Below are 22,266 nucleotides of genomic sequence, written 5' to 3'. Positions count from 1 at the left end.
CTCCAACTGAGCAGTGGGCAGACGTCAAAGCACCTGTCGCCAACCAGTGGCACCGTGGCATGTTTGCCCTGAGAAGGGACCTTGATTCTTTCTCACTTCTCCCACCTGGCCCCCCCCCCCCCCCCCCATTCTGCCGCTCGCTAGGAGCGCCCCCCCCCCCCCACCACTGACCCAGTGCTGCACCTGGCACCTGAGCCACGATTGTCAGCTCACAATTTACCCAAACCCCAGGATGAGCGTTGGTGAGGGCCGCACTGGGCCCACATTTTCTGGGTAATGCACCATTGAATGAATAGGCACCCTCATTAAATTAAGTAATTTCAAGTGCACTTTGAGAAATACTGTAGAGGTTTTGTCCGGGACAGGGATGTAATGGGGTTTCATTATTTTTATTTCATAAATTTCTGCAAATAGGTTGGTCAAAATGTCTTGCACATTTCTTCAGCCACTGCTTGTGCTTATTTGTAATTTTGCGATGGTAACCAACAGGTGCTAGAAGGTAAACCCATCTTTGTGGATTGCTATGGAAACCTGGTTCCTCTAGCCAAAGCAGGCCAGCAGCTTGTGTTCAACTTTTACGCTTTCAAAGAAAATAGATTGCCCTTCGGGGTGAAGGTAAGATAACGACATCATCAACTTACATTTATTTATACAGCGCCTTTAACATAGGAATTGCATCCCAAGGTGTTTCAGAGGAACGTAATCAGACAAAAATTGACAGAGCCAAAGGAGGAGATATTAGGACAGGTGACCAAAAGCTTGATCAAAGAGGTCGTGACGGTTTGGCTCAGTTGGTAGCACTCTCACGTGATTGTGGATTCAAGCCTCACCACAGAATTCAGCATGTGATGTAGGCTGAGGGAGTGCTGCATTGTCAGAGATGCCATCTTTCGGATGGAATGCTAAACCAAGATCTCATTTGCCAGCTCAGGTGGACACTAAAGATCTCTTGGCACTATTCAAAGAAAAGCAGGGAGTTCTCCCAGTGTCCTGGCCGACATTTGTCCCTCAGCCAACACCACCAAAAATAGATTACATGCTCATAATTGGTCAAAGAGTTCGGTTTTAAGGAGTGTCTTAAAGGAGGAAAGGGAGGTGAAGAGGTTTAGGGAGGGAATTCCAGAGCTTAGGACCCAGACAGCTGAAGGCACAGCCACCAATAGTGGGGTGAAGGGAGTGGGGGATGCACTAGAGATACAGCAACATCGACCGTCACTTTGTTGGGCTAATATATCCAGACAGATTGATTTGGTTCATGAATGCTGGGTGCCAAACACTTCCCTCATGCCCCCTGCCCCAGGTGAAACATAATGGAGACTTTGTATAAAAGAGCAGAGGGAAAACATGTGGCCCTTGTCTGAAGCTGTGTATGTTACCCAAATTGAAACTGCTCTTCAAAATGTATATTCACTCTCTCTCAGGCAGTCCCTTGGAACCGAGGATGACTTGCTTCCACATTAAAAATGAGTTTGCAGGTGACCGATGAGTCCAATGCAGGACCTACAGTCTCTGTCACAGGTGGGGCAGACGGTGGTTGAAGGGGCAGGTGAGTGGGGTGCTTGGGTTGACGTGCGCTCCTTCCGCTGTTTGTGCTTGGCTTCTGCTTGCTCCCGGCGAAGAGACTCGAGGTGTTCGGCGCCTTCCCGGATGCTTCTCCACTTTGTGCGGTCTTGGGCCAGGGATTCCCAGGTGTCGGTGGGGATGTTACACTTTTTCAAGGAGGCTTTGAGGGTGTCCTTGAAGCGTTTCCTCTGCCCACTTGGGGCTCTCTTGCCGTGCCGGAGCTCCGAGTAGAGCGCTTGTTTTGGGAGTCTCGTATCGGGCATGCAGACGATGTGGCCCGTCCATCGGAGCTGATCGAGCGTGGTCAAAGCTTCGATGCTGGGGATGTTGGCCTGAGCAAGGACACTGACGTTGGTGCGCCTATCCTGCCAATGGATTTGCAGGATCTTGCGGAGGCAGCGTTGGTGGTACCTCTCCAGTGCTTTGAGGTGTCTGCTGTACATGGTCCATGTCTCTGAGGCATACAGCAGGGCGGGTATCACTGCTGCTCTGTACACTGAGCTTAACGTGTTGTGAGAGTTCCAATCAATCTGTGGTACTCTTAGGCGATAAACTAATGGTATTTCATTTAAACTCCATTTTACTATGACGGATGAAGTGACCAGTCTAATGCACTTCCAATTTGAAACACTTCATCATTAAAGTATCAGTTTATTTTAATTGTCCTCTGAAAGCAACATGACAATCCTGTAATACAGAAATCAACTTGTTCAGATGCGTAGTGAAGAGCACTTTTATCAAAGTGAAAGACCTGCATTTTTATAGCGCCTTTTATGTTCTCCGGACCTCCCAAAGCTCTACAGTCAATGAAGTACTTTTGAAGTGTAGTCACCATTATAATGTATGAAACACAGCAACCAATTTGCACACAGCAAGGTCCCACAAACATCAATGTGATAATGACCAGATAATTGGTTTTCGTGATGTTGGTTTAGGGATAAATGTTGGCTAGGACACAAGGGAGCACTCACCTCGTCTTCGAAATAGTGCCGTGGGATCTTTTACGTCCACCTGAGAGGGCAGACAGGGCTTCGGTTTAACGTCTCATCCGAATCGACGTCCCCTCCGACAGACCAGCACTCCCTCAGCACTGCACTGGAATGTTAGCCTAGATTTTGTGCTAAAATCCCAGACGTGGGAATTGATGCGGGATGTCAGTGCGGAGCAACGGAACATTTTCCGTTTCAGGGACCCAGTGTCGACATCAAACATTTCCAGGTCAGGTACAGCAACACTGAAATTGGGGTCAAGTCCTTCTTTGCTGTCCCAAGAGTGTGCCACAGTCCCAACCTCAAGAGCTCCCCTAATGCACCAGAGTGCCTTTTTTTCCCATTTCCCACACCAACTATCCTTTGGTCCTGTCTTGAGTGGCACTGCAGGTTAGTGTCACTTTTGTGCTATAGGCCAAGGCCCACTAAGAACTGAACTGAGTGCCTAAACTCATTTCACATAGAACCCATACACAACAGTCTGGCCTTGATTTAAAGCCAGCTCTCGGAGGTGAAAGGCCAAAGGCTAAACCACAGTCCCCCTCCCTCGCCCAAAATGTGCTTATGGGTGATTTTTTTTTGTTTATGTAAATATTTTTAAACAATCTGAAGATGGTACTGATATAAGTTGCGCGATAAGCTCTCCTTTACAGCCATTGTTTCTGTAGCCAAACACTTGGCGCACAGCAAGATACCACAAGCAGCAAATGAGTTAGATGGCTTATGGTGATGTCGGTTCAAATGTCGTCATCCATGCCAGAGAGCTCAACAGTATGGCCTATTGTAAAATGAAATGGTTGTTCTTTCCAGGTTCGAGACAACAGCCAGGAGCCCTGTGGTCGTCTGTCATTCCTCAAGGAACCGAAAACTTCCAAAGGATTACCACAGGCAGCTATCTGTAATCTGAACATTACCCTGCCGGCTCACAAAAAAGTATGTGGAAAAACTTTAATAACCCGGTCTTCTGTTGAAAGGGAGATAAATGATATAATTTGCTAAGAACCTGCCTGCTTTAGAAGTTAGAAACACTGTTCTATTGTAAGACATACTGCATTCCTTTCCAATTTTATACGTCTCTGAAGCCTGTTTTCTAGATAATAGCGTGGTTTGTTTACGAAGCTCTCGCGCTGGCTGGTAATTTAGAGGCCGATACTCCTGCGGTATTTTCCATCATTTGTTTTTTTTCTTTTGTAAATGAAATCAAGTTAAATGTTTTGGTTTTGCTGGCTTTGGGCTTGTTTTGATCTTGTGCTAATCAGCTTGCCTTTTGTACCCCCAACTGGGTCCTTTTCACATCCTGATGTTTCTTTTCCCTGCTGTCCATTATAATACTCCTTGTCTCTGCAATACTTCTTGGGACCATAAGGAAACCGAATCAGATCCAGATGAAGAGGTAAAGGAAAATCTGATAACCTGTCTAAACTTGGTGATGACTATTAAGTTATTGCAGGGGACATTTTGCAATTGGGCTTGGTCATTAACGACAACTGTCGCCTGATTCCCCCTCAGACTGTGAGGGTCCAACGATGCTAGTGAACAAGGGGAAAAATAATATTTTTCAAATTAGCTTGCAAACTCTTTAAACACTGAAAAATCTCTTGGCTTTCAAAATATGCACCTTCTTGTTACGTCTATAGGGCTAATTGACTTCACCAAACTTCTAAAGCTAAATATTATAGGACTGGACAAATTTCTTAATTTATGGCAATTCTGGAATCCACTAGAAAATGATCTTGTAACTTTTTTTTGTGCTCCTGTTTAATTTTCCCGAAGGGTTAAAGCATTCAGATAGTTGTTCGGGTGGCTGAAATCATACAATGGAGTCCTCTTGCCCATCTCTGTGTTCTTGAGTGTTTGGTGTAGCACATTATTACATTATTGAGTTGGTGGAGAAGGAAAGCATTACTTCGCGTTGAGTACTGGGTCAACTGCCATAGCTCAATAGTTGCATCACTGTGTCTGCTTGTGGTCAAAATGAACATTCCTGAGTATCTTATGCTGGAATAGAGAGCTTTAAACCAGTTGAAGTACTCGACATGTGATTTAATTAGCTTCACACCCCCTATGCCAGCATTAAACACCAAAATATTTGTTGTAACTGGATACTAAAATCACTTTGTCACTAACAGATGCAAAATTATTACTTGTACTAAAACCAATCGGTTTAACCACACAGGAAGCTGACACTTATTTACTTGTAGTCGTGTGTTTCATGGCAGTAACAACCTTGCCGATTGCAATAGTGAGCTTGGTGTAATACCTTTTGTCAGGGACATTACGTGAACTCATTTGCCTGTGTGTTGTGTGCTTGTGTTTTGAAATTCCATTCATGCTTCTTTCTGTCCGTAATGTGTCCACACTGAGCAAGTGCAAAGAAATACATTTGAGCACAAGCAGCACACTATTCTGTCAGGTCAAAGTACAAAAAACAGAGCTTAATTCAGTTCTGGATATATTTCAATGCAATTGTCAATGTGGTTCACCTCTGTGCTGGAAGTAATATACCAAAAAATAAATATATCAAGCAAAGATTAATCCCTTCAGTCATCTACTGAGTAGATCTGCATTGCACTTTTGATGTGCATTTAATGTGCTAAGTCTCTGAGACCTGTAGTATTATATATTCTAGCCAGAATCCAGGTATGGGGTAGTGTATGAGTGAACTAAATTGACTGTTAATGATGTACTGGTCAACAGCCCAGAGAATCCCAGTGATGCAGCAGTGAACTCTCGTCAACAGGACATAGGTTCACGTCCCTAGTGTTTAACTGGCATTTCAGCTTGATCGCCTTTGTTCACTGGACTGTTGGATGCAGCTCCGCATTCCTGGAAGCAGGATCAGCCCCATCCTGCAGAAGTGCACCTCCTTTTGGCCAAATGTGGCATTGCATTGATTATGACAACCAGGAAATCCATGGCCTGTGCCATCCTGTCCTCCCAGTAGAAGGCAGAAGCAAGACAACACCTTAAAGAGGAATTAGTGGAGATATTATTAAACAGAAAATAATTACTGGAAAAACATGTAGCTTCATTTCTAAAAACATCCTAGATGGTGAAGGTAGTTTTTTTCTGCATTTCCATTTTTATATATCGTGCACAATGAAAATTGTGGGGGGTGAACTGACGTCTAAATCAGGATGTCAAGCAGCAACACATTGGTTCAATTGGGTTTCTACGTCACAAAATTATGTGTAGAGGTTGTGGCAGAGTTGTAAAATCTCATGCGTAAAATGCAAATGAAAATATTTCAATGGGGAATAAAACCGACCAATATGTCTCCATCTTTTTCTTCCAGATCGAGAGAGCTTCAGACCGCCGTCAATCTTTTGCGTCTATTGCATTACGTAAGCGCTACAGCTATCTTGCTGAACCTGGAATGAGTGAGTCTATTCTCTGTTAATCTCCATCGACAATGTTTGTATTGTTTGCCGTTTATTTAAGACCTCCTTAATTTAAAAATAAAGTACACAAACAACTAAATTTGTACTATATTTTACCGCGGTTACCTGTTAACATGTATATCTGGAAAGTAAGACCCAGCTTTGATTTGCAAACTTCCACTCAAGTTACTTTTTTCATCACATTTCATTTTTTTTAATACATATAATTTGCTGCTCGAAATAAAGTTGATTCCATGAGGATTGCAGTGCACTCTTTTTTTATATTACAATATCACCTGCAGTTTAGTTTCTTGAGCAATAACCCCAATAAAAATGGAAGATCACGTTTGCCCAGGGTGGGTCACTGTTTAATACGAAAATACTAAAGGCACCACAGATCCAGACCCCTGTCACAAATTTCAAGGAACTGTTGATTGTAAGATATCGCCTGAAGCACGTGCTATAGTTAGCGAGCTCGTTAGAGAAACTGAAAGAAAGCAGAAAGACTTACATTTATAAAGCGCCTTTCACAAACTCAGGATATCCCAAAGTGTTTTACAACCAATCAAGTACTTTTGAAGTGTAGTCACTGTTGCAATGAAGGAAATGCGGCAGCCAATTTGAGAACAACATGGTCCCACAAACAGCAATGAGATAATGACCAGATAATCTGTTTTTAGTGATGTTGTTTGAGGGATAAATATTGGCCAGGATACCTGACTCACTCCACCTCCTTCAAAATGATGCCATGGGATATTTTACGCCCACTTGCCTCAGTTTAACGTCTCATCTGAAAGACGGCACCTCCGACAGTGCAGCACTCTCTCAGTACGGCGCTGGAGTGTTAGCTTAGATTTTGTTCTCGATCCTCTGGAGTGGAACTTGAACCCACTACCTTCCGACTCCGAGGCGAGTAGTGTTACCACTGAGTCAGGCTGACACCGTGAATTGGCAGTGAAATATTTGGTTATTTTCAAACTGTTTCTGAGACCTTAATTTGAACGATAGCACCTTTTGAATTGTGCTAGTGTAGAAGGAAGTCTCGACGTCAGTGTCTGATCGAGCAACACTGTGTCGCGTTGACTCGGTAGACGAAGATGTTGACGTCACTTCTGTTGCTCCACAGTTGCCGCATCGAATGACGTCGGCTGAGAATTATTGTGGGTCATAAGACTAATTAGTTGTCTTAATTTATTTTTGCTTCAAACATTAATTTGCTTAATAAGAAAAAGGGGTTTCAATAGTAATGGTATTGGAACAAAATAATTCAATATTCTGAATTCATCAGCTGGTGGTGTGTATAGATTAACTGCACGATTTAGCTGGTGAAAGGCAGGTAGGAAGTGCAGCTTAAAATCTCCTTTTGTAATTCTCACCATTTGTTCCATGTTTGTGTTTTGTTTGTCTTTTTATCCCCAATTCTTTCCCCTATTTTTGTCTTTTCACGGTGTTTTTGCATTGTTTTCTTTGCTGCTTTGGTTGTTTTCTAGTTTGATGACGTTTGTACGGTTTAAAAAAAGAAACAAATGAAAACATTTTTTCTGAATCAAGTTGTTCAATCAGTTTTCTCACTGAATTTATCGCTGTACTTTTTAAAAACATTTTGTACTTCTAACTGTTTAACCTGATTCACTGACCAAATCTTTTTCTCTGGTCTCTCCATTTCTTTAATTTTTTTCTTTTTTATTCATTTGGATTTTATTTCTGAAACTTTTAAGAAATCATTGAACGAAGTACAGGAACCGCCAGATCTCTCCCCGCACCGTACTCTTACAAGCCAGTCTTTTCCACAAGACCCTTTCAGTCATGGGCAGCTGCCCCCATTTCAGTAGCTGGACAAGCAAAATCTGGAATTACCTCATTGTCAAGTTCAACGTCCAACACACCTACAGCCTCTCCATTAAAGTCAGTTTGGTCTGTCTCTTCTGCTTCACCTATCAAATCAACCTTAGGAGCTTCCACAACCTCCTCAGTAAGATCTATGAGCGATTTAGCATCTCCAATTAGATCATTTAAGTCCACATCTTCACCTATAAAAACTGTAGTGACACAGACTCCGTATTCTGTTAAATCTTCCTCTGCTTTGATTTCTTCGCCAGTGAAAGCATCAGTAATGCCTGAATCTTCCTCAGTAAAAGGACTAGCTTCTTCGTTGTTCTCTTCACGGCTGTCCCCTGCGACAACAGCAGGATCGCTACTGGAGAGATCCTCCATAACCATGACCCCGCCGGCCTCCCCTAAAGCTACTGTTAACATGTACTCATCCACTTTGCCGTTCAAATCCATAATTACAACTGCGCCCACAGTTCTATCCTCTCCTTTGAAATCAATGTCGGCCTCGGGGTCCTCTCCTGTTAAGTCTGTCGTTGACGCAGCCCAGGGACTGCCGTCTGCATCATTTTCACCATTTAAGTCGGCCGTTTCATCGAGCAGCCAGACAGCTGCTAACGGAACGATTTCGCCAATCAAGTACCCGTCAGCAGTGGCTTTCTTCTGCAGTCAAGCATCCGGATTGTCACCCGAGAAAGCATCAGCCACTGTACTGGCAAAGAAATCCATCACAACTGTGCACGATGCAGTGGAGAAAGCCCACACGACCACCACTACTGTCACGTTTACTTCTCTTAAATCCTTAGCGCCTGCAACCCCTTCTGCTTTTCAAACAATAAGATTACCCCCTGCGGTGTCCTTGTATTCTTCGTTGAGGTCTTCATCTGCGCCGACGACATCTGTGACGTCATCGACTATAACTGTACCAGTGTATTCCGTTGTAAATGTGTTATCGGAGCCGCAATTGAAAAGACTCCCAGAGACCGTTCCATTAACCAAATCAGCTGCCGCATTGTTATCGCCAATAAAATCCTTGACTACGGAATCGCGCACACAACCACCGTCTCAGCTTACCCGAACATTGTCCCCACTGAAAACCTCCCTGTTTCTTGCTCCTTCAGCACTGAAATTATCTTCCGCATCCTCTCTGTCCTCAAGTCAGGAAATTTTGAAAGACGTTGCTGAGATGAAGGAAGACTTGATGAAGATGACTGCCATCCTGCAAACTGACTCCGCGAGCGACAAGACATTCCCATCGGAAGTGTCTGCAAAAGGAGGAAAAAGCGAAGATGAAAGTGAAGAGCCTTTTAAGCTTGTGGAGAAGGTTAAAGAAGACTTGGTGAAAGTCAGCGAGATCCTGCAGAAGGATGGGTTGACAGAGAATGAGCATGGTGTCAAAGGAGCTCAGACAAATGGAGATCTTTCGGGTGAAGGCGAATGGGTTATGTTTGATTATGATGATATTGAGGAAGCGAAGCAGAAGGCCAGTGAGGAATTTGGCACTTTTGTACACATGAAAGCCAAAAATGGAGGCGAAAAGGACTTCAGTTTGGCAAGAGTCGTTGACTATTTGACAAACGATCTCGGTATTGATACACTGGGAAAGATGGGTGATAATAGATATCGCCAAATTGATGCCAAAAAGGAAGGTGAAGAAAAAATGTTCTCCAAAAGAACTCATAAGCCAGCAATGCCTTTGCCAGAACATAAACTTAAGATGCCCCCACCTGCCATGCGACCTTCTGCTTCAGAAAAGGAATTGAGCAAACTTGCAGATGCAATGATGGCAACAGAAGCTATCTTGGAGTCACCTGAGGATTTCTCGCAGCACGATCACGATAAGAGTCCTCTGTCGGACAGTGGGTTTGAGACTAGGAGTGAAAAGACTCCTTCAGCCCCCCAGAGCGCAGAGAGCACTGGGCCCAAGCCTCTGTTTCATGATGTCCCCATACCTCCAGTTATTACAGAAACACGGACTGAAGTAGTTCGGGTCATTCGCAGCTACGAGCCCTCACTGGATGAAATGCAGGAGTCCAAGACCGAGGGATTGGCTCCATCGCAAAACGCAGAGATGTTTTCCAATGTGGAGGAGCAACCAATTGGGTCGATCAAGGACAAGGTGAAAGCTTTTCAAATTAAAATGAAATCCGAGGGCGAAGACAGTAAATGCTTGAAGTCCAAAGAAGTGCGTGTGAAAGAAGAAACTCACATTACAACCACCACTAGAATGGTTTATCACACGCCTCCCTGCACTGAAAGCAATGCAAGTGAAAGAATAGAGGAAACTATGTCTGTTCGAGATATAATGAAGGCTTTTCAGTCGGGGCGTGATCCTTCCAAAGAATTGGCTGGCCTGTTTGAGCACAAGTCAACAGTTTCTTCAGAAAGCAGCAAAACTGGAGAAGCCCCGTCGAGATACGTTGACAAAGACTCCAACTTGAAGCCAAAGGTGGAAAGAATTATCGAGTTTCATATTGAAAAAGGAAGTAAAGTGGAGCCAACAGAAGTCATCATAAGAGAGACAAAAAAGCACCCCGAGAGAGAGCTATTCGTTTATCCAAAAGATTTTTTGGGAGAGGGTGAAGTAAGAGAAGCCAGAGTTTTCCCGGAGAAGTTTGATGTCTGTCAGGATGACCAGGCACAACAGGAGGAAGAGGAGCTCACTGCCGAAGAATCTCTTCCATCCTACATGGAATCATCGAGAGTGAACACTCCCGTCTCCCAGGACGATGACAGCCGGCCCAGCTCGGCACAGCTCGTCTCCGACGACTCGTACAAAATGCTGAAGCTTCTCACTCAGCACTCGGTTGAGTACCACGACGATGAATACTCGGAGCTGAGAGGAGAGTCTTACAGGTTTGCGGAAAAAATGCTTCTCTCCGAAAAAATGGATATCTCTCATTCTGATACCGAGGAATCGGTCACCGAGCAACCTCAGGCCTTCTGTGCGGACTCGCAGGTGATTGGTCATTACAAAAGAAAGCATGATTCAGCACAGGAGAGGGAGCTTGCCAAGCTGCACAAACTGATGCCTGAAAACATGGGTAAACCCACTGACCAGGACGATTGTTACGAAAAGGTTGCAGTCCTGCACTATCCGCCAGAGTCTGGCAGTCCAAAGCATGCCCTGTGGATGCGTTTTAGTGAGGACCGGCTAGAAGGCGGAAGGGAAAAGCTCATTTATGAAGACAGGGTTGACAGAACGGTGAAAGAAGCGGAAGAGAAGCTAACTGAAGTATCTCAGTTTTTTCGAGATAAAACAGAGAAGCTAAATGACGAGCTGCAGTCGCCGGAGAAGAAGTCGCACCGAAGGGAAGGAATGCAAACTCAGTCCGGCTTCAGTTCCGCCAGCAGTAGTCCAGAGAAGCTGCAGCTGACCGAGGCAATGCCGAGTGATGAATGGAGCCAGGAGAAGCAGGGTGACCTGTGCTTTCGAAAGCATTCTGTACGCGGCGAAGAGAAGAGAGCGGCCGACTCGGTGCCGGGCTCTGCGCGAAGGACCTATTCAAGTTTTTCAGATGACATGAAAGATAAAATGAAACAAGGTGAAGACCTGTCGCAACCGGCGTTCCATTGCAAACCAACCAAAAACAGTTCCCCTCATTCGAAATCTGAGCCCGTTGTGGTGCAGAAAATCAATGAATCCCCCCGCTACACCTACCTACATGACCGAGTTGTGCATGACGATCACGCTGACGGCAAGTTCAGAAAGTTTGTTGGACCGTACTCTAACACTCAAGCCGACGACGAAGTCAAAATGAACTTTTTTGAGAGGAACCTGCAGGAAGGGCAACAAAACCTTTCTCTTAAAAGGCAACATGAAAGCAAGCTGCCGGCCTACCAGTTTTCTTTGAAAGAAATCAATCAGAAGAAGCTGGAGCATGCAGCGGAAGGGGCTGTCTCAACGGTTAAGGAAGTGCACAGCAGTAAGTTGAAAGACGTAAGTGGACTTGGAGGTTTGAACGTTGGCGCAGAGCTGGCGTCATCAGTGCTTCAGAAGACGGTGGAAGTTGTGCCAAATGCAAATGTTTCCCAATTTATGGCCACTGCTCCAAAGCAGTTGATGTTTGGTGCAAAAGGCAGCGTTCGATCTTCTGAAAAAGAGGCAACATTGAATAAAGAACCGGAGTCCCAAATAAAATTCGATAAAGAGAGAAAGGTCTACAGAACTTGGGAAAACTGTGGGAATTCCAATCACAAATCACATCGGGACAAGCTTACACATGTACTTATACATGACAATCTGAAGGAAAATGATGCTGCTCATGCTGAGTTTAAAGCCAATGGGCAGGTGCAAGAAAAGGTTGGCCCTTCTGTAATGGAGAAGGAGCATCTGTCAAATAATAGGCCTTCTATAAAGGAAATTCACGAGGCTCTGTTGACCTCTCCATCCAAGAAAATGGTTTACACGGAGCTAGTTATGAGAGAAGATGGTGACGGTGCTGGCGAGCAAACAAGAGTAAGAGCTGTGAAAAAGGAAAGTTCAGGTCCATCACAGATCCCAGTCAGAGTTCCAGAAGAAAAAACAAAGCTGGCTTCTAAGATGCAAGAATGCAATGGTGATCAGGTGAAATCCCACAAGTCTGAGCTGTCGACCAGTGTGTCCAACATGACCCTCAGTAGGGCCAGAAAGGGAAAGCAGTTTTTTGAAGTAGCAGAGACGACTATTCATACAAATGGCTCCAAGGACTGTCATTCCAACAGACACGGAGATTATATGGATGCAGGCAATTATCGGGAAGAACTAGAAACCTCCCCGGTCAAATCACCTGACTCTCTGGAGTTTAGCCCTGTTAAAGATTCATCGTTGAGCGAGTTCTTTGATCGGAGCCCAATTGAGTATTTGGAAAAAGTAGCACCCTTCGCGAGCATTGAAGGTTTTAAGGAGATAAAGACTTTGCCTGTGTACGTCAGCATTGTTCAAATGGGCAAACAGTATGAAAAAGAAACTGCAGGCCCACACCAAGGAAGTTTTAAAAGAATAATCAGTCAGGAGAGCAGGACAGTACAGGAGACGAGAGGCACTTTTTATGCTGTTAGACCGCACAAACGGCCCCCCTCTCCTCAGGGTAGTCCCGAAGATGACACCTTGGAACAAGTATCGCTTATAGAAAGTTCTGGTAAAAGTCCTCTTACACCTGAAACGCCCAGTTCTGAGGAAATCAGCTACGAGCTTTCTTCCCAGTTACCAGCCATGCACGGAAAGCCCAGTCCAATCCCAGAAGTTTCCGAAGAGTCAGAAGAGGAAGAGCTGGCCAAAGCAGCCTCCGTTAAAGAAGCGAGTGGATTTGCGACGAGACCCGAGAAGCCGAGCGAATCGGGTGGAAATGACAAACGAACGAAAGAAAACCGCGTGGCCTACATTGAGTTCCCTCCGCCCCCGCCTATCAACGCCTTGGACGCAGAGACGCCCCTCCTGAGGAAAAAAGAGCGCTGTGCCATTGCTGAGGACGAGCTAGACATGATTGAGCTGAATTTGCAGGAAGAGCATGACAAACACTTCCTGGCTGATCCTGTCATCCGTGTCCAGCCGCCCTCCCCAATCCCGCCCGGGGCCAATGAAAGCGATTCGAGCAGCGACGAGTCCATCTTTCAGCCTGCTCTGCTGAAAAAGTACACCTTTAAGCTCCACGACGACGGCCCTGCTGGCTCACCGAGATGTAAAGCCACAGGGAATCTTGACAACCCCGACGATCCCCAAAATGTTGACGACGAATTTGCTTTAGACGTTACCTCTGAGAACGACGCAGTCCCAAATGGCAATAACGACCAGTCGGTCACTGAGTGCTCCATAGCAACGACCGCAGAGTTCTCCCACGACACCGATGCCACAGAAGTTGACTCTCTCGATGGATACGACCTGCAGGACGAAGACGATGGTTTAACTGAAACGGACTCTAAATCCTTGAATCAGGGAATAGAAACCAAGATGGATGTATGGGTCACTGAAGGGATATTGAAGCAGGGGGATCGTTCCTATAGCCAGGGTAAACTTGCAGTAATTGAGGAAGAAGGAAAGGTAGGCGCTGAAGAAGAAGCACCCTTACAGTCTAAAGCTCAGACTTCTGAAAAGAAAGGCGAAGGGCAAACTGATGGTAAACCAGGATCCGAGATCTTCACTTTGGAAGGCAGGCATCCTGACAGAACTGGGTTTAATGATACATATTTTAGTTACAAACTAGAGGAAGAATTTGCAACCCCGTTTAAAACTGTTGCTACCAAAGGCCTTGACTTTGATCCATGGTCTAACGGCCGAGGGGACGATGAAGTCTTTGAAGCTAGGTTGAGAGAGGATGAGCAAAAAGCCTTTGGCTTAGCAGTAGAGGACAGGTCCCAAGCAACAACACCAGATACAACCCCAGCCAGAACCCCAACAGATGAGAGCACTCCAACTAGTGAGCCTAATCCCTTCCCATTTCATGAAGGGAAGATGTTTGAGATGACTCGCAGTGGTGCAATTGACATGAGCAAGAGGGATTTTGTTGAAGAAAGGCTCCAATTTTTCCAAATTGGTGAGCATACTGCTGAAGGGAAGTCAGGGGACAAGGGGGAAAGGGTTAAAAACACACTTGTAGTCACAACACTGCCTCAGTCAGGGGACAACACAACTGAGGTGCCAGTAGAGACACCACAAGTTGAGCATGAGAAAGTCCAGGCTAGTGGAGATTGCCTGGAAACGGTATCCAGCGGCAACGCAGCGGACAAATCCTCATCGGCCATTGCTGCTAAAGTTGATCCTAAATTACGCACGCCAATTAAAATGGGAATTTCCGCTTCTACAATGACGATGAAGAAAGATACGGGTGCAACCGAGGTGGTCGAAATTAAAGCTGATGCTGTGCTGTTAGATTATCAGGTTTCAGAACATACAGTCTTAGAAATGGCTACAGTTGAGACTAGAGCTACGAGCCAGGAATGTAACAGACAAAATGAAAGGGTCGATTTTCCAATAAGTAATTGTAATGACAAACTTGATTCCCCAGTCCCAACTACTGACTGCAGTCAGAATAGTAGTCAGTCTAAAGCCAAACCAAAAATTGAACCGGATGTCCAAACAAGTGAGAAAAATCCAGTTTCATTGGCAACCCCAGCAAGCGATATAGTACAACTAGATAAGCAAGTCACAGAACCAGTAAAAAAGCCCAAATCGAGACTTCCGGTTAAAACGTCCGTGACTCCATCATCAGTCTCTCATAAAGAGCAGAAAACGGCAGCGTGCAAGATGAAACAGCCTAGGAAGAGTGAGTTAAAGGGGAAAGCAGATCCTCCCAAATGTTTTGAGACAAAATCTAGAATTCCCATTAAAAATATTGACAAAACTAATTCACCTCCAGTGGCAATATCTCAATCCAGTTTAGGGCAGGGACAAGTAGAAAAAGTAAAATCTAAGCAGTTTTATTCCAGACTACCAGTTAAGGTAAGATCAAGCACTGCCACGATTAAATCAAGTAGAGCAGGAAAGGGGCAGTTGAGTGAAGTCTGTAAGCATTCAGTTGAATATTTTAAAGGGATTAGCGGCGAGGCGATAAAGCTCGTGGATCGACTTGCTGATGAAGAGAAAAAAGTGCAGTCAGAGATCTCTGATGATGAAGACAGCACGTCGAGAAATGCATCCTTATCGGAAGCCGGCCTACCTTCCATTACATCGAGGTCTCCTAGAGATATGAGACCAGAGGCAGCACCTTTAAAATCAAAGGTTGAAAAGGTCTACAGTGAGACAAGGAACAGTAAAAGGACTGGTGGGGAGGAAAGCAGTCAGGTTTCTGGGCCTCGCGTGGCTCGCATCGCGGAGATCAAGCCTAGTTTGTAAAATTTTCGACTTGTTGATCTTTAGTGCATGATTATTTGTGATTGCCTGTGGCGTGATTTACCCTTAGCTACCATGTCGTCATTGTCATTGTTTGTGTTGTCTCGTATCCCCCTTTTTCTCCAATGTAATCCCAATAGTCTCACTTAGTTAAGCATGCCGGCCAACTTTAAGCAGAGAGCATTATTAGGCCATGTCCTCTCTGCAGTCCTACGATTACGTGCAAGTCAGACGAGAAGGTGCAACACTGGTGTCACAAGAACTTTTATTTAAAAAATATCCATATAGTTTGTTCTTCACCTCTAGTTGTACGACATTAACAAAAGTTCTTGGGTGTTTTCAGCATGTTTAGATCCATTATCAATATTGCACTGTGATATTACATAATTTATTACATTCAGCGTTCCTGAATCTGGACCTGATTTCAGATCCGCGGTAGGATTTACGCTTGTGTAGGTCACTAGGGCACGTTCATGTCGTTTATCATACGGGCACGAGTAGCTTGATGACCAAAAAGTTGGATGTTATATGTGTGTGACGTGGAATGTTGGTCTAATTCAGTGTTTGAAACCGCAGGTCCTCAGAGCCCGTGCGAAAGGACAGATATCAGGACGGCCATAGTAGCGGATCATCTGGGATTGAGCTGGACAGGTAAGATGTACTTTCATTATCTTTTTTACGACCTCCAGAAAAATAAAAAGCACAGCTGAATTGTTGGGTCCTGACTTACATTTGGAACCATTATATTAGATGCGTGCAAGTCCAACGGCTATTTGGAGCAGTTGCAAGTGGCAAGATAAGTTGATAAGTGTTTGCCTTAAGGAATCCTGGGCTTTATGAACAGAGCCACGAAGTACAAAAGCAAGGAAGTTATGCTAAACCTTTCTAAATTACTGGTTAGGCCTCAGCGGCAGTAATGGCCCATAAATTCCGTTCCCTACGGGTGTGTACGCACTGTGTATTCACCCGTAGGGCCAGTGGAAGTGCCGGCACTGCGCATGTGCTGGAAACCGGAACTTCCGTTCTCTGAAGAAAGGGGTTCGCAGGTCAAACGCCTGCGCTGGATAGGCAGTGCGTACGCCTGGAACTTCCGTTTTTTTTCAAGGTTGATGCAGTCCGGGTAAGTCGGTAGCAGCTACACCTGGAAAAGCAGGCTAAGGCCTGCTTTTAACAAGGTAAGAGGTGATATCAGGAAAAAAAAAACATTTTAACACTTACTTATCATTTTAAAATACTTTAAAGAAAGGTAAGTTTATTTTTAGCCCCGTTAAAAACTTTAATTTTTTTCAAAAATTTAAATTTTTGTTTAAAAGTTAATTTGTCTAATTTATAGTCATTTTAAAAATGTGATTTAAAAAAAAAAAAAAAAAAAAATTATTTGAAGTTTTACTTATGTTTTGAGGGTGATCTCTATTCATAGGTCTTCCTGTCAAATCGATGAATGGAGATTCCCTGCTCTGATTGGCTCCCCATGGCCCACGTGATCCCAGGGGCGCTGCGAACTAGCTGCGCCCCTGGGATATGCGTGCCCTGCGCACCGGCAGTATGAGGAGACACATCAACGGAATTCTATGCCGGCTCAGAGCATTACGGTCGGCACGGTTCGTTTGTGCAGGTCGGGGGCTTACGCCCCCGGGAAGCCTCCGACTGGAATTTCTGGGCCATAGTATATAATATTGTGTCCAATTCTGGGCATCACACATTTGGAAGGATGTCAAGGTCTTGGAGAGGGTGTAGAGGAGATTTACTGGAATGGCACCCAGGGACGAGGGACTTCAGTTATGTGGAGAGATGAGAAAAGCTGGGGTTGTTTGCCTCAGAGCAGGGAACATTAAGTAGAGATTTAATAAAGGTGTTCAAAATTATAAAGGGTTTTGATAAGAATAACTAAGGAGAAACTGTTTCCAGTGGCAGAGGGTCAGTAACCCGAGGACACAGGTTTAAGATAATTGGCTAAAAGAACCAGAGGGCAATGAGGTAGCGAGTTATGATGATCTGGTATGCTCTGCCTGAAAGGTGGGTGGAAGCAGATTCAATAGTAACTTTCAAAAAGGAATAGGATGTATACTTGGAAAGGAACATTTTGCAGGGCTACAGGGAAAGAGCAGCGAGTGGGACTAATTGGAGAGCTCTTTGAAAGAGCTGGCACAGGCACGATGGGCCGAATGTCCACCTTCTGTGCTACAGATTCTATTGTAAAGTGATCATTCTTGTCTAATCCGGTGGAATCATCAGACCAAGCACCTGAAATTGGAGGGTGTGGCTGTCGTTCAGTTATGGTGTTACTTTTCTAATTACTCATATTTAAGATACGTTCTGATTATGGAACAAAGGATCTGACGTTCCTCTCTTTTTGCTAATCTTAGCGAAGGTGATGTTTGGAAAAAGTGATGTAGTATTGGGTGAAAGTGCCAACAGACAACTTTGTCTATGTTTAGTACTAATCTGACTGTTCATACTCTTCCAAAAGGTGGAGTTCAACAAAAGACTAGTAAAAAGTGAGAGAAAAGTCTGACTTTAGCTTGTTAGAGTTTGTGCAGGATTCCACAGCTACAGAGTTGTAGTGTGTGTCTAATTGGCTAGACCCACCTGTGAGCCAGAAGCTTATGGGGTCAAGCCCATGCCAGGGTTTGAAGACCCAATCTAGCTCGACACTCCAGTGTAGTAGTGAGGGAGTGCTGTTTTGTTGGAAGTGCTGTCCTTCAGATGATAAAGTGAGTTCCTGTCTGCGTGTTTGAGGTGTCCGGGTCATTAAAGATCCCATGGTGGTATTTTGAGAAGAGCAGAGAGTTTGCTCGGTCTCCTGGCCAATATGCGCCCCTCAACTATGAGCAGATGTTTCCCCTGGCTGGGGAGTCTAGAACTAGGAGTCACAGTTTCAGAATATGGGGTCAGCCATTTAGGACTGAGATGAGGAGAAATTTCTTCACTCAAAGGGTTGTGAATCTTTGGAATTCTGTACCCCAGGGAGCTGTGGATGCTCAGTCATTGAGTATATTCAAGACAGAGATCAATAGATTTTTGGATACTAAGGGACTCCAGGGATATGGGGATAGTGTGGGAAGGTGGAGATGAGGTAGAAGATCAGCCATGATCTTATTGAATAGCGGAGCAGGCTCGAAGGGCCGAATGGCCTACTGCTCCTATTTCTCATGTTCTTGTATAACTAAATAGCTGGTTATTCATCTCATTGTGCTCCTTGTGGGATGTTACTGGCAGAGAATTGTTGCAATGTTCATCTGCAAAGCAAAGCAACAGTCATTGAACTTCAAAAGTAATTTATTGTGTGAAGTGCTTTAAGACATTTTAATGGCTATTGTATCTATATAATTAAAAATTTTACATCTGGAGCATGTGATGTGTCCTTCGGGCATTGGAACTTGTCCACTGTGCCTACAGGGCAAAATATCTCAGTTGTAAATGTTTCCCAGACACTCAAATATGCATGGCTCCAACTGCACCACTCCATGGGATTCCGCCCAGGGGAAATCTTCTCTTCCAGGCTCCTCCTCACCCAGGTAGGCTGTGACGGACCAGCGCCATCTGCTGGAAGCTGATCTGTGGGCAAACTCCACCACAGAGATGGCAGTCAAGGTCACCACAGCCTTGAACTTGCATGCTGCAGGCTCATTCTGAGTAATACCGGTAAATCTGCAGTGCACTGATGCATCGTTTCCTGGGTCAAACACCTTCATCACTTTACCCCACAAAAAACAGGCAGCAGAATGAGACCACCCAGTGTGTTGCCATGTCCCAAAGTCTAGGGCACTAATGATGGTGTGCAACGCAATCCCACGGCTTCGTGAACTGCAAGGGATTCCTTTCCATCAATGTATAAGTGGTAATTGCCCAGCAATCATGCAGAGGAATGCTTGCTTCCCAGCCACCAGTCGTAATAGCTCCACTTTTAAAGAAAACCCAAGCACAGACGATTATTTTAAAGGAGTAGGTGGACTACAAGGGTGACTCCTAGAAGACCAAGGCTGCCCTCTTCAACCCTGGCTTATGACACTATTGCAACAGCCAGGAACAGCAGATGACCAAAGATACACGGGCGTGTGCAGTCACCAGTATTATTGGCCCAGTAATTCGGGTCCAAATGCGTGAGTACGGTCTGGGTACTCACGCATCTGGCCGGATGAAATGCCGGCGTTCAGGAAACACCGTGCATGCGGAGAACGCCGGCATTTCCGGTCCTCTGAACGAAGGGGTTCAGAGGCACAGCGCGTGCGACTGCACAGGCAGCGCGTGCGCAGTGAACTTCGTCGATTTCATTTATGGATTCAGTGAGGGTAAGTCCTTACAAGTTACACTTGAAAAAAGCATGTGTAAAGTTGGTCCAAGGCTGCGGAGGAAGGTATATTTTTATCGTGGAGCTTCTGAAAGGCAATATTTTTGTTTGGGAAAGGGAGCAAAGTTATTTTAAGAAATGCTGAGGTTAGTTTTAAAGTTTAAATTTTTTTTTTTTTTTAACGGGTTTTCAGTACGGTAGGTAGAAGGAGCAATTGTGGCTGTGTGAATTGAATGTGAGAATGAGTGTTCTAAAATGAGTAATGTAACATTTCCAACACTTTTAAGAAAGAAACTTTTCATCAGTAATAAGTAATTATGTATGTCCGCATATATTCCTTTACGTATATGTATGTATGTTTTATATTCCTTTACTTATGTGTATGAATGTATGTTTTTAATTATGATTTTCCAATAAGTTACTTTCTCTGAATCTGAAAGTCATAATTAAATACATACATTCATACACATAAGTAAAGGAATATATTCATACACGCAAAGGAATATATACAGACATACATACATAATTACTTAGAAACTTTTCATCAGTAATATATTCTTTTTTCTTAAAAATGTTGGCGTCATTTTCACATTTAATAAACACAGCAAATTCAATTCACATAGCCACAATTGATCCTTCTACCTACAGTACTGAAAACCCGTTTTAAAAAACAAAAATAAACTTTAAAACTTACCTCAGCATTTCTTAAAATACCTTTCCTCCCTTTCCCAAACAACCGCAGCCTCTGGAGCAACTGTACTCATGCTTTTTTCATGTGTAAGTTGTATTGACTTGACCTTACTGAAAGCATGAATGAAAGCGGCAAATTTTACTGCGCATGCGCTGCCTGTACAGTCGCACGCGTTCTGCCTCTGAACCCCTTCGTTCAGAGGACAGGAAATGCCGGTTTTCCCCGCATGCGCTGTGCATGCTGAAAACCGGCATTTCCTCCGGACAGACGCGCAAGTACCCCGACCGTACTCGCGCGTTTGGAAGGGAATTACTGGGCCAACATTTTACATGTCAATAAAATGAAAAATTTAACAATTGCACGATTTGCCCCCTCGCATCTGCAACTGAGGGTCCAAGGAGGTGCATTGCGCAACAGGTCATCGTTGTACGTATCCTCACACTGTTCCCTTTCGGGAACTGTATGAAGTGGTGGAAGGATTTCTGGCCACGTTAACACTCCTTCCGTGACCATAACCATCTTCATACCAGCCATTAGGGTGGTTAGTCCTATGGCGTGAGGGTTTTACGGGCTCCCACAACCCATCTGAGGGGGGGGGGCCACCCACACCCGCGGACGCAAGTATCCCGCTGGATGTCCACCCAGAATTTATAGTTGGAGCTCCGACTCCACTTGCCGGGACTGTCTGGAGCGGGGTTTGAAACCCTACTCCTTCTGGCCCAGCGGCGGGGATGCTTACCGCTACGCAAAAGGCCCACTCCGCGCAAAAGGTGACACCCATACGTTTCCTGCGCCTTTTCCCTCCCCGTGACTGGAGCCCTATGCTGCCACTTGAAAGACCAAGCTATCATCTGTCCTTTTTGCGGCGCCTTTGACTTCTCATTACCAATGATGAGCAGGCGCTGCGCCTCCACCTCCTTGAGGAGATTGCTGAGGTCATCATCAGTTCAATTGTGAGTTCTTTTAATGCCGTGAATTGTGCTCATTCCAGCCATTTCACGTTGCTAATCGGATTGGGCCTTTGGCGTAGCGGTAGGATCCCCGCCGCTGGGCCAGACGGGGTAGGGTTTCGAACCCCGCTCCAGACAGTCCCAGCAAGTGGAGTCGGAGCTCCGGCTCTAAATTCTGGGTTGACATCCAGTGGGATATTTGCTTCCGTGGGTGTGGGTGGTCCCCCCTCCTTGTATAGCTTGTGGGAGCCCGTAAAACCCTCCCGCCATAGTACTAACCACCCTAATGGCTGGTTCAAAGATGGTTACGGTCACGGAATGAGTGTTAATCACGGCCATAAATCCTTCCACCACTTCATACAGTTCCCCAAAGGGAACAGTGTGAAGACACGTATGACGACGACATTGGTAAATAAATAAATGGAATAAAAAAAATTATTTTAGGGCTTTTAAAAGTCTTTAAATAGCTTTAATTCTGTTTAAAACTACTTCAGATTCTTCAAAATAATGTAAACGTTTTTAAAAGTTTATAAAAGTTACCAAAAGCTTCATAAAAATACCAAAAACCTATTTAAAATGCTGCTTTGCATGTAAAAATGCTTAGCTTGTGAGAAACATTGGGGGCGTGTCCTATTAAACTGAGACCTCAAGGGGCGTGTCTCACTTGCACAGCGCGCTCCAGGCTTCGCGCTGGCAGCACTCCTGGGCGGCGTGACGTCAGACGCTGCCCGGGATTCTTCTTTTTCAAACACGAATTCCAGGCGT

General features: G+C 44.8%; 1 protein-coding gene across 28 annotated transcripts in view; it reads left to right on the top strand.

Moving 5' to 3' along the window:
* ank3b (ankyrin 3b) overlaps positions 1-22,266 on the top strand; it is an 878,328-nt gene that overhangs the window by 816,221 nt on the left and 39,841 nt on the right. For 12 of the 28 annotated variants that reach the window (XM_085994929.1, XM_085994946.1, XM_085994928.1 and 9 more), the window contains 5 exons: positions 490-615; positions 3,363-3,485; positions 3,919-3,945; positions 5,848-5,932; positions 16,146-16,220. In XM_085994929.1, coding sequence (XP_085851055.1) covers positions 490-615; positions 3,363-3,485; positions 3,919-3,945; positions 5,848-5,932; positions 16,146-16,220 — 436 coding nt within the window. Of the gene's footprint in view, positions 1-489; positions 616-3,362; positions 3,486-3,918; positions 3,946-5,847; positions 5,933-7,916; positions 13,891-16,145; positions 16,221-22,266 lie in introns of those variants that run through there. The other 16 variants (XM_085994932.1, XM_085994935.1, XM_085994937.1 and 13 more) reach the window with 7 other exon arrangements.

This window comes from Somniosus microcephalus, chromosome 8, assembly GCF_052327205.1.
Source record: "Somniosus microcephalus isolate GS21.2 chromosome 8, FLI_Smic_1.0, whole genome shotgun sequence".
In the NCBI taxonomy this organism is placed as follows: domain Eukaryota; kingdom Metazoa; phylum Chordata; class Chondrichthyes; order Squaliformes; family Somniosidae; genus Somniosus; species Somniosus microcephalus.
The sequence above is the reverse complement of the archived record's forward strand: the minus strand, read 5'-3'. Positions and strand labels throughout refer to the sequence as shown.